The sequence below is a fragment of the Narcine bancroftii genome, chromosome 10 (genome assembly GCF_036971445.1).
Source record: "Narcine bancroftii isolate sNarBan1 chromosome 10, sNarBan1.hap1, whole genome shotgun sequence".
In the NCBI taxonomy this organism is placed as follows: domain Eukaryota; kingdom Metazoa; phylum Chordata; class Chondrichthyes; order Torpediniformes; family Narcinidae; genus Narcine; species Narcine bancroftii.
This window is the reverse complement of record NC_091478.1, coordinates 14,228,344-14,241,307: the sequence shown is the minus strand read 5'-3', so window position 1 is coordinate 14,241,307 and position 12,964 is coordinate 14,228,344. Positions and strand designations below refer to the sequence as shown.

General features: G+C 41.4%; 1 protein-coding gene across 3 annotated transcripts in view; it reads right to left on the bottom strand.

Annotated features, from left to right (window-relative positions):
• Nucleotides 1-3,445: 3,445 nt before the first annotated feature.
• Nucleotides 3,446-12,964, bottom strand: part of LOC138744191 (hyaluronan-binding protein 2-like) — a 53,161-nt gene continuing 43,642 nt past the window's right edge. For all 3 annotated transcript variants that reach the window (XM_069899970.1, XM_069899971.1, XM_069899972.1), the window contains one exon: nt 3,446-7,140. In XM_069899970.1, coding sequence (XP_069756071.1) covers nt 6,985-7,140 — 156 coding nt within the window. In that variant the 3' untranslated portion in view covers nt 3,446-6,984. The remainder of the gene's footprint in view (nt 7,141-12,964) is intronic.

Genomic DNA, 12,964 nt, shown 5'->3' with positions numbered 1-12,964 from the left:
CTCATTGAGCAACAGACTGTTACCTACTGAAGGCACTTCATTAAAATCCACTCACTTTTGACAGTTAGGAAGCCAATCATATCTTGAGATTGGATTCTCAGTGATGCTTATGTGGTGAATGGGCATTCTGCGGATTCAGGAGTGTGGTGGTGGGAAATTGGTTTCTTGGTAAAGTGTCTGGAGGGCAGATTGGGGAACAAGTGTGGACAGGAGGAGGTTGGACACCAGCAATGGCTTGGAAGATTTTTCTCCAGGTTCCATTCATGTAATTAACCCTCTGAACTTGTCGCTTGAAATTTCTCATCATAAAGCAAATGCTGCTGGTCACCCTGGTAATTGAGGAAGCATGTCATTCTTAATCATGTGTTTTGTTAATTAATAATCTTTTAAATGTTACTGTTTATAACAGAAGTGATTGTCTAGGCTGGCCCTTTCCTCATCCTTCAAGTCTTCAACAGCTTGCTGCATAAATAGTACTTTTCCTTCTGATTAATTTATTTCCACTCTGGTTTTATTGATGTTAAGCTGTCTGAGGCCGAGGTGGAATCCACAGGCTCTGATGAGGGCAGGTAGGCAGTATCTGAGGTAGTCGTCATCTTCTTCTGCCACGTCAGTCTTTCCATTGGTTTCCAATTGCATTTTGAAGGCTGCTTCTTCACTTCTGAGTCATGGCCGGGGATTCCTGAAGGTTAGCGGGAAAGTGTTGAGGAAGCTTTTGAGAACATCTGCACATCTCTTGCGCGCTCTGCCCTGTAACCTCTTCCCAGTGACAGAGCGTGGAAAGGAGAATCTATCCCAGAGGATTTATTGTGGAAACTTAAATCACATAGCTTGTTCTTGGAAGCAAATTGTGCTTTATTACATTCCGTGTGACAGCAAAATTCATGCTGTACAAAAACTTTGACAATACGTCCAATGATTTAAAAAAAACTTTTTAATCCCTGTTGCCTCATGCATTTCTTCTCATTTAGTCTGGCGGTTTGAATGAAGGGGATGGTAGCTTTAGTGGTTAAATTACTGGAATCGAGGATCCGGCACGAGTTCAAATCTCTGTGGCTGATATGGAATTCAAATTCAATTATTCATTTGGCATAAAAATGCTATTAGTATATTATGACAATCACATTACTGATGTGTGAAAACCTATTTAATTCACTTCCTCCTCTTTAAGGAAAGGTAAATATAATTCGTTCCCTTCAGCAAAATGGCTAACTTTTAACTGTACTCTTAAAAGGCCTCACAAGCTATTCAGTTCTGGGGCAATTAAGTTTTGACACTAAATGTCAGCGTCCCCAACAGTGGTAACAACCGATAGATTAATAAAACTATAAATGAATATGTGACCATCACAGACTGAAGGCATCAGTACAGCTGGCCAGGCTGTTGAACATTGACATCAATGGTTTGCACTTTAGATCAAATGGAATTTGTTTCGTTCCTAGTATGACCCAGACTTGGCACACCATGTCTGGTTTGTGATGTGTGTAGTCTATGACATCCTGGAAGCCTTCTATTCCCCAGTACTGCGAGCTTTCTTTGCTTGCTGGTCTAGGAATCCTGCAGCAAATCTAATTCTCTATCCTTGAACAGTGCTACTTGGCAACCTTCCTTAGAAATGTTTTTATAAAGTTTCATATGTGTCTGTTGATTCCTGCAATCTGTTGAGAGTTGCTCGTTGCCCTGTTCTGAAGTCTGCAGTTGTGGATACAGCAGATGGCAGATTTCATCAGGGATATTGTTGCTGAGGTTTGCGTAAGCAGATTGCTTTCTGAACGTGCTGGGTAGAAATTGTCTGTTTAAGGGTAATTCCTGCTCATTCACATAGATATACCCTATTCTAAGGCTCCCTAATGCTTATAATGTCTACATTTGCCCAGCTCAGCAAGTGTAACCTGTTGTAACATTTCAGGTGGACTTCAAAAAAAAAACTCCTGACGGCACCAAATCCTTGTCAAGTTGGCGCAGCAGAAGGAATTGACCAGTACTTCAGCTGAGGATTCCTTTAAATTGCATTCTCCGGCTATTGTAAACTTATTTAACTTGAGATTAAGAGAGGCCACCAGCTGGATGATGGATTTTCAAACTGGCAGAATTAGTATCACGTATGTTGCTCATTGTTCCCTTACACCCACTAATGTCTTGAGCAATATTGCCAAAAGCTGTGTGCAAACTAACATGCAGGAGGGTTTAGGAGTGCATGAATCGTAAAAGGTTGGTTTGCAGGTGGAGCAGACTATCAAGAAGGCAAGTGGAATGTTGGCCTTCTTGGCAAGAGGGTTTGAATTTAAGAGCAGGGAGGTTATGTTGCTACTGTACAAAGTACTGGTGAGACTGCATTTGGAGTACTGCATGTCGTTCTGGTCTCCTTACTTGAGGAATTTGTACAGGCTTTGGAGGTGGTGCAGAGGAGGTTCACCAGGTTGATTCCAGGAATGAAGGGATTAGCCTGTAAAATGAGATTGTGCCACCTGGGATTGCACTTGCTGGAACTTAGAAGAATGAGAGGGGATCTTATAGAAACAAAATGATGAAAGGCATCGATAATATTGAGGTAGGCAAGTTGTTACTGGTGTCGTTGCTGCGCAGTTGCACAGCAAAAGGAGGTGTAAGGCACTCCTTCCATTTGATTGACTACAGGTCACCCTTGGGCAAGATGTAGTACCTGTTTGGCCTCCCAATCAGGGTCAGGTGGTGGATGGTTTTTACAATCAGATTCTACAAATTGGAATATATTGTAAAATTTAAAAAGCTGGACAGATGAATCTGCTGATCAATGGTCAGGGTTACCCATCCAGTATGGACACTGCAACTGAAGAAGGCAACAGGAAAATGCTTCAGTATTTTTCCCTCAGCGCGAAGAAAGAGCCTTCACCGAAGGAGAACAGAGGAGGCAACAACTACAATTTGGGAGGGCCAGAGTTTGTGATGGATGGAGAGATATGATCACCCATGCCGATCAGTAAGGCACCTGAATGAATGAAGTTGTTTCCATTGATAGGGGAGACCAGACTAGGGGATTCAGGGACAGAGATGAGGAGGAACTGATTTTCCCAGAGGGTGGTAAATCTGTAGAATTGGCTGCCCATTGAAGCAGTGGAGGTGACCACAGTAAATATATTTAAGGCAAGGTTGGATAGATTTCTATGGGGAAAGGCAGATAGGTGGAGATGAGCCCATCATCAGATCAGGCATGATCACATTGAATGGCAGAGCAGGATGGCCAAATCCTGATCCTATTTCTTATGTTCATGTGCGGTGGATGCCATTTTAAATTCTCACATGGCACCTAGAGCTGCCAAACAACAGCGAGTACTGCTGACCCCAAGTTCACACTCAGGATTTTTAAGATCTATGTCTAAGCAGCAGCCTTCATTACTGCAGCCCTCCTGACTGCATGAGTACTAAGAACTGAAACATAAAAAGAACTGACACCACAGACTTAATCCACAAGTCGATGATATTTAATCTTGCATGATGTTGACAATGCATGAAACAGGCAAAGAGATAATAAGAACCGCCTCAGACAGGTGTGAATCGCTCCCAGACAGGATGAAACACATAAAGCTGTTTTAGAAGTGTCAATGACCAGATTTAAACAGCAAGATCCTTCAATATCTAAGCATTTGAGGAACTACTGTTGGCATTGTGTGAAGTTCAGGACCCTCAGCAGTCTATAAACAGGAGGACTAAGAATGCAGGGATAAGATTGGAAGTGCAGGAAACTGTGCTCAGCTACTGTCAGAAGGAACAAGAAATGAACTGAGACTCTGTCCTCTGAATAGGAGCATGTGCTTCACTTCCAAGGAGGTTGATTAAAATTTCTGCAATTATGCCAGTTTGTTTGATCTTCTCTGAATGCATTCCTGGAATTCAGTAGTTCCTGTGCCCATTGCTAAAATAATTAATGCAAGTCACTTCAAAGAAAAGATGATCATGGGAAGAGGGCTCTGCATAAAATTTTCTTCAGTGAGGAGGGGTTATGCAGGAGCATTTCCTTGACGTTGCCCATCTGGTGCCAGTGGTGCAATGAGGTGTGCAACAGCTGGAAACTGGATTGACTGCAGTCTGCTGCTATTGGCTGGTAATTCTGCTAGCTCAAATGCCCTTCCTTAGAACTGAACCCACTACCATCAATTTTGAAATGACACCATCAGTGCCAGCACGCCTTTCTTGCTGCTGCGTTCTGAAGACCACCATTGAGGTCAACGCGTGAAATGCTGGCCTTGTGTCTTAAATGGTATTTGGGAACCAGCCACGATTCATTTACTGGTCCGATAAACATGAATACAAAAGATCTGACAGGTTTTGCCTCGGCACCAAAATTTATAGCAGAACATGTGGAAGTAAATTGCCATTAGGTAGTAATGATAAATGATAACAGGTATTATTCATTTATAATTATTCCAGTCAAGTGCCCATGAGAGCAGGTGGGAAATGGTTGCAATTGTGTCAGGCTTAAAGCTTTATATTTTTAAGCAAAAGAATAATGCTGACTGCTGGTTGTTTTGGAGTGAAATAATTTTAACTGACAATTTGGATAGTGTCTGAATTCACTACTGAGAAAACTGAGATTTTTGTTTCATGATATAATTTAAAGACCATTGAATTCTAGTAGTCACAGTCTTGAAGAATCTAACAATGCAATAAACACAGTCAACACCTCAAACTTCACATTTTTTTGACACTCAGTTAAACTTTAATACTCCCTATTATGCAGAGCTGACTTGTCATGTCTGTTTCTTGGGACTCAACAGTAACATTGTAGGTAAAAGTTAAAAGTAGCTTGGCTAGGTAACATTTTAAAAATAGACTAGATGGCCAGGCATTATTGCATGTGCTTCAATCCAGAGCTAGAAATGGTCATGATATTTATCAGAAATATTTCAACAAATCACCATTAGAAATCTGAGAATTTAATTTTAAGATAAATTGATAGAGGAGTTGGATAGGTTGGGTCTTTATTCCCAAGAGTGAAGGAGGCAGACGAGTGGTCTTGTAGAGGTCTACAAAACTGAAGGGCATGGATAAAGTAAATGCTTGGAGAAATATTCCCAGGGTAGACGATTCTAGATCTAGAGGGCATTTAGGCTGAAGGTGAAAGGGGAAAGGATTGGGAACAACCCAAGAGGCAATATTTTCACTCAAAAGATTGTTTGGATCTGGAATGAGCTATCAAATGTAAAATATCAATACAATATAACCTGTTTGATTAAAATGTGGGGTAGCTTGGATGAAATGATACGATTTAAGTGTAATGTATCTTTTTGACTTATGTACTGTGTATTTTTGGATGTGAAATTTCAATGTTAATAAAATATTTGGGAGAAAAAAGGAGACATTTGGACAGATTTTTGGATTGGAGGGGCTTAGAGGGATATAGACAAAGTGCAGACAAATGCGATTAATCCAGAATGCCAACTTGGTCCACACAGACTTGTTGGGCCGAAAGGTCTGTTCATTGCTGCATGACCCTATAACTTGCATAATTAAATAAAAAGGTATTTGTTAGGTTGCTGAGTTTATATCATTTTCTGTTTCCAATTCAGATGCCAAATAAAACTGACCTTTCATAAATTAAATTTTTAACTTTTAAATTTTTTAATTTTTAATTAAAAAAATTAAATTTAAATGTATTTAAGTTTAGACATACAGCATGGTAACAGGCCATTTTGGCCAATGAGTTCGTGCCATTCAATTTACACTCAATTATCCTATAGCCCGAGTATGTTTCAAATGAAGAAACTGGAGGCCCCAGGGAAAACCCACACAGACGTGGGGAGAATGTACAAATTCCTTACGGACCCCGGTCCCAATTGCTGGCGCTGTAGGGGCATAGCACTAACCATGCCACAAATGTAAGTATACTCCTGACTGTTCTCAAATACCATTTATACTCCTGTAAAGGTTGATATTGTGTAAATATTGACACCCCCCCCCCCCCCCCCCCGCCTGCTCATTGGATCTCCCGACACCTTGACTGCAGACTCTCATCTAGGCCCTGGCTGCCCACCCATCGGAGCTCCTGATACCTCAGACGTGGACTTGCCACTTGTTCCTGACTGTCCACCTGCCCATTGGAGCTCTCAATACCTTGAATGTGATCTTACCACCTGGTTTTGGCCAGCCATCGGAACTCGTGACTCCTCAAACAACGTAAGTCGCTACCTCCAACAAAATAGTATTTTTTTAAATTTATTTTTACATTTTTTTTATTTTTCACATTATAAACCAAAATAGTATTGATGTTATAATTAACAATAAAAATGGTCTTTTTTAAAAAAATCTATACTTTTACATGAATATATGTGGTCATCAGTGCATTAAATTATCAATCCAGGACTTTGGGAAACCTTTGCACTCTATTCCTTTGTGGATGTAGCGAAGATAGAAGTCTGATGAGCAGATTTAGTGGTTGAACACTGACATGGAGGATAGTCACTACTTCAACTGCTGTCAATTCAAATTGGTTCTGAGTGTGGTGATGAAAAATAGGAGTATTTATAATTAGGCCTGATTAAACAATGGAAAGGAGGAGACTGACAGTTATCTATTAGGGTATCAAGGGATATGGAGAAAAGGCCGGAACTGGGTGGAGTTGTGGAGCTGACTCGATGGGCCAAATGGCCTACTTCTTTTCCTTTAACTTGTGATTTTGTGAAATGAAAATATGATCTGTGTCCTTCAAATAATTAAAATTGCAATGGAAAACATTTTTCAGCTGTTAAAAAATCAGTCTGGAGTTGTATATTTTATCCCTTCCTCAGTCATATCTAAATGAAAAAGCTCAGTATATGAGTTTTTAAATTATTATTGTAATTGCCAGCTTGCCAGATACATTATAGACAGAGGGTTTCTTTCATGGTATTCTTTGGAAAATACCTATAAGATTTAGTTATATTTTAAAACCAATTAATATAAGTAAGTAACACATACTATTACCAAAGTTAAATTTTGATTTCAACTCCTATATTGAAAAATTTAAACCTAGTTAATTATTCCTTTAATCCAGTTAACGAATGTGGTGACGCGGGCATAAATCCCAGGCTTGTTCTTAATTCCACAGCGATCCCCCCAGCTCACTACTCCATAGATCTGATACCGTCCATCTTTCAGACAGGTCAGTGGTCCTCCTGAGTCACCCTGTGGCAAAATGAACAGCAGCATGTTAATCCATTTCCCTTACTTTTTCCATCTGTTTTCCCCTCTGCCAAGCCTTTGGCTGTTTTGCTGGTTACGGTTATTTGGGAAGCAGCAGCTCACTGGAATCTTGAACAAGTTCCCTTTAATGTCACTGTAGTGGTTCAGCCCCAGTGATCAGGGGTTGATGTTGACCTCTGCTGCTGTCTGTGTGGAGTTCACTTGCTTTCTCTGTGACTCTGTTGGTTTCTTTTGGGTGTCCTAGTTTCTTCCCACATCTCAGGGTCAGGGTTAGGCTAGCCCTAACTCTAACCCTAACCCATCTCGGGGACGTGTGGGCTGGTAGGTTAATTGGTCACTGAATTTCACCTAGTGAGTGGTAAAATCTGGAGGGAGTGAATGAGAATGTAAGGAGAATAAAGCAGTTTGAGTGTAAACGGGTGCTCGATGATTAGGGTGAACAAATGCTCCTGTTTCCATGCTATATAAACTATGAGAATAGGTATCTGTTTGAATACTTTGGCAAAACCAAACCTTCACCCATTCTGTTTGAAAGCAGGTACCTTTCAGCAGGTGATGTTAGGTATTGAACTAAAGAAAAGACCCGAGTTCAACCTGCTGACGTGGCCCCACATACCCACACTTTCTTGGGCTGTTGGGGACAGGAGATAAGGTAGCACATCAAGTGAACATCAGGCTCAGTACTGCTGTGATCCCATTGTCAGAATGCCCTGACCAATTTTGGTAGAAGGCAGAATGGGGGAGGGGGGGGGGGCTTCCGTGAAGGTTGAGCTGCAGCACAGTTAGCGTTCCGGTTAGCGCTGCGCTATTACAGTGCCAGCGACCCAGGTTCGAATCCGGTGCTGTCTTTAAGGAGGTTGCACATTCTCCGGCAACTGCATGGGTTTCCTCTGGGTGCTCCGGTTTCCTTCCACCCTCCAGAAAAAGTATAGGGTTTGAAGGTTAATTAGGCATTTTGAGTGACATGGACATGTGGGCCGGAAGAGCTTGTTACTATCCTGTTCGCCTAAATTTGATGGAGTTCTTCAATGTCCCTGATAAGCTGGATCATTTCGATAACTCCCAACATTGCTGAGAATAACTTAAAAAGTTAAAAAGATATAAAATATTAAATATTAAAGCACTACAAAAAAAGATTGAAAGCATTAGACTGAATTTATTTTTAAAATTAATCTCTTTTACTTCTGACTGGGGGTGTTCATTGAAATGAACGGGCCATCAGGTCTGTCTGGTCAGGACACAGTTCTCCCAATTAAAGCTGAGAAGTCACAGCTCTCCATGGAGAGCACTGATGAGGTAAGTGCCTCTGCTCTCCAGCTCAACTGGACTTAGAGTGTGTCCATACTGCTTTGGGTCTTATCCCAGGAGGAGCTGACCATTGATGGTTTGTTTCCTATCTCTTAGCAGGAAAGATATGATTTGGCCCACCTACATGGAAAGGGAACCTGGAATTCTATCCCAAATTGAGGTGAACAATAGCTAGCTGCAACACTCCTGTGGCTTCCTTAATACAAACCTTGTTTCATCTCATCTGATCTGGGTAATACAGAGCTTAGAGAACATGACAATCTGAAATTGTGCTGCATATTAACTACAAAGTAACAGTACAAGGAAGAGCTGCCTGTGAATTCAAAATGCATATAATAGTCCAGGTTTCGGTGATTTCAGATGTCTATTTCACAGTTAGATCCCCCTTTAAGCACTACAGATGCTCCTCAATTCATGATGGGTGCATATTTCGACAAACCCATAAGAATACAGCTATATCTTGTAGAACACCAGTCCCCAAACTGATCCCACTGCCCCACTCTTCCCCCTTAGCGCTGTATCAGTCCACACACTGATCCTGCTGCCCCACTCTCGCTTGAAAGTGCTCTATCAGTCCCTGCAAGCTTTCCAACTGAACTACCAAGGAGCCTACAAAGAATTCACCTTAGAGGAGTTATTAATGTTTATTGGTAAAATCAACGATGCTTTTGATGACCTTATATTACATGAAAATAAATATCAACAGTCACACTATTGTACCACCGTAACTGAAAAATTATAAGTTCGACCTTCATAAGTAGGGGAGCACCCTATCAAGTTTAGCCTTTTTTTTAACATCTTACTTTCATTTTCAATGGTTTAGGAAAGAGCAACATTTCTATCGAGCCACATATTTACTAACAACAACAGAGAAGGAGGTTATCTTATCCCTCAGAGTCCGTGCTGACTCTCAGAACAATCCTAATGACCCTGTTAATTTCCTCTCCCCTCTCCACATTCCCATCAACCCACCTCCAACCCGACCCAGGCTCTACCAATTGTCCACATACTCGTGGCCCACCAACCTATTAATCCCATTTTTGGGATGTGGCGGGAAACTGGAGTGTACAGGAAATGGGGAAAAGTTTGCAAACTTCGCACCGACAGCACTGGAGGACAGGATCAAAGGAGAATGACTGGAGATGCTTCCCTGCCCCGCCTAATCAGGTCTTTATTAGTATTTGATCAGTTTTATTTGGACCTTGATATCTATGGGTTGTTCAGCATTTATTGCTAATGTTGTGGTGAGCTACCTCTTCAAATTGATGCAGTTCCTCTGGTAATGGAACTCGCTCAGTAACTTTAGGCTCTGAATTTCAGGATTTAGGGCTGGGGATTGTGGGAAGAGATGCTGCATTTCCAAGACAGGTTGGCATGTGACTTGGAGGCGAACCTGCAAGTGGTGGTATTCCTATGCCCTGGCTGCCCAGATTTTTTGCAATTCTGAGGGAGTGCAAGATGCTTTGGGATAGCCTCGATGCCTGAGTGCAATGTTGTCTGAAGGTAGCACACACACTGCAGCCACGAGAGAGGGTGGAGAGAATCAACGTGAAAGAGGAAAGGATGGAATAACAAATCAAGTGGGTTGCTTTGTTTTGGATTGTTGTCATGTCTTCTGAGTGTTGCTGGAGCTGCATTTATACAGGAAAGTGCAGGTTATTCTGTCAGGCTCATGCCTTGTAGATCATGTTTTGGGTCATTGGGAGGCAAGTAATGATACCCAGCCACTCACCGTAGTATTCATAGGACTAATGTGAGTTTCGGCTTAGTAGTGACCCTAAACACTTGATGGTGGCAGACATGATTAAGTGTCAAGGGTAGGTTAATGTGGTGGTACACCACTGGCCTACTGCAGGGGGCAACCTCTGTACCTGCAGGAGATTATGGGGGACAGGACAACACCTGGCTGGCTGTCAATCAGCCGACCTGAATGGATCAAGCCCCACCCAGTCAGGTGTCAATCACCCTCCGGGATATAAGTCTGAGCTGGCCCTCCGAAGACGCACTCAGAGTTGCTGAGGTACAGCCAGCCTGGCTCTGTGGATGTCTTTGCCGATTAAAGCATGTTGTACAGTCTCTTCAGTTTTGTGTGTTTGCTTCTGTCTAACAGTGCACCAATAGTTAAATGATTCTCTCTTGCTGGACATGGAGAAAGTGACGTGTAACATCCTTTCTGCACAAATGCTACATGTCATTTTTCTGGCATGCTCTGAATACTGTACAGAGCATGTTGCATGCAGGAATGGGTTGCTTCATTTGCTAAGGACTTGGGAATGGCATCACAAGGCTGCGATCTGGTCTCAAGCCAAGAGATTCTGGTAAAAACTGACCTGAGCAGCAATGAACGAGTGCTGCCTGATAACAGTTTTCCTTGCACCTTTAAATAATTTTGTTGATGATGGAGAGGTGATTGATTGGGCCAGATTGCATTTTGGCCTGCACTTATGAAAGGGCCATAACTGGTCAGTGCTAGTGTTGTAACTATATGGAGCAGATTGGATGGCGATACTACTAGATCTGAAATATAGGTTTTCAGGTCCGTAGGTGTTCATTTTGTTACTGGGACTTTGCCATCTCCGATGTTCCATCCTTGATATCAAGTGGAGTGAATCCAATTAGCTAAAGAAGAGTTTCCACAATGGTGGAAGAAGAAATGGATCACACATTTAGACTTCAGGCTGAACACAATTGCTTTTTAAGCACTTGCATTCCAGGCCTTGTCTTTATCGATGAAGGGATGTTCCCATAACCTCTTTCCCCATTAGTTGCCCTGTGTCACTCACGGTCAGAAAGTTGTCGAATGACTGAGCTTTAATCTGATCTGTTGGCTGCGAGACTGCTTAGCTCTGTCTATTACTCGCTGTTTAGCATATGCTCCATGGAAACCGAGAGAGACACTGAGATATTGTATTCTATTTTAAAGGTGGGCAAATCTTATGGAAAATTGAATATAGAAGAAGTTGGAAGCACTAAGGTTAGACATCATCTGTGGACATAACACCAGAGATAATGTTTTCAAGTCCAAGGTCTTGATGAAGGGTTCTGTTCCATGGAAGGGTCTCAAACTTGAAACATTAACTCTGTTTTTCTTTCAGCAGAAGATGGTGGGCCTGCTGTGGGTTTTCAGCATTTTCTGTTTTTATATCAAATTTCCCGAAGCTGCAGGTTTTACTTTCCTTGTTTGCAAAATGGCAATTAAAAATCATACAGGAGAAACTTTTTATAGATGATGAAGGGCAAAAATAATCAATATAAAATAAAAGGAGAAAAAAACCTAATGGTTCAAGATTAAACTGGTTAAAGACTAAATATCACCCAGATATATTTTAAAAGTTTCAAATGAACTAATAAACAAGGGGATGAGGAAGCAAATAAAAGGCATCTATATGAAACTGAAGAAAGCTTTAAAAGGAAAAGGCAAATTACAAAGTGCAGTCAAAGGTACTCAAAAATGCTTAAGGAGCAAGTTAGTGGTAAAAGGAAGGTCATGGACCAGATGCGCCCATTAGAAGATAAATTGGGTAAAACTATTACAGATGATTAGGATATGGGAAACATATTGAATAGATTTATCACATCAATTTTCACAATTGAAGACTGTTGGCAAATTCCAGCCAGAGTGAATGAGCCCCAGAACCTCTGGAAGTTGGAAAAGTATGGTCCGTAGTTTGTAGGAGTAATGACCGCAAGACTTCCAACACTTGCTGTTATGATGCCAGGAGAACTGACAGCAACTTTGGGATTTCTGCCCTTTCCTAGTTTAACTCTGAGGCTGCCGTCAACAATTCCGTCTCCCACAACTGTGCTGTTTGCAGCCTTTTCCACGGCAGTCAACAGAAATCGCTTCAATCGACACTTACATTGAAGCCATTAATGAACTAGTCTCTCTGTAAAATACCTAATCTTACACCTCGTGTGTGGTCTAATATGTTTTTTAATAGCCTGTTCTAAGCAACAATTAGTGAGGAAGCAAACTATCTTGTCTTAACAAAATCTACCCAAGAGCATTGTAGTTCCGAATGAAAATAAACTGTATCTGCTGAATATGTGATGTACTGTATTGAGAGATGTGTATTGAACCCAGTTTCTGAGATTTATCCCCATCATCCCCAAAGAAACCAAAGTTCAGAAGAAAAGAGAGGACTAATCTGTACCCCTTGGGAGATTACATTTCCCATTTTGGAAAAAAAATGTTTGGGCTTCAGCTTCTTCCTTAATGTGCATTTCCCAACATTTATTTACCATGTTGTGTATTGTTTAAATAATTAATTAAGCATGACACCCTTTATATTCTGGCCTGCTGACTTGGAGAATTCTTTATCGGGCAGCCAACTTTATGACATCACATCGATTGAACCTAGGATTCCTACTGAACGTGACAAGAACTTATTCAGAAAAAGGGCCATTGCAACCGCACAGATCCTCAAACTATCGTGAGAACCCCTGCCCCAAGTCAAAAGTGAGAACTGAGAGCATGTTACATGGAAACTTGTTAAAA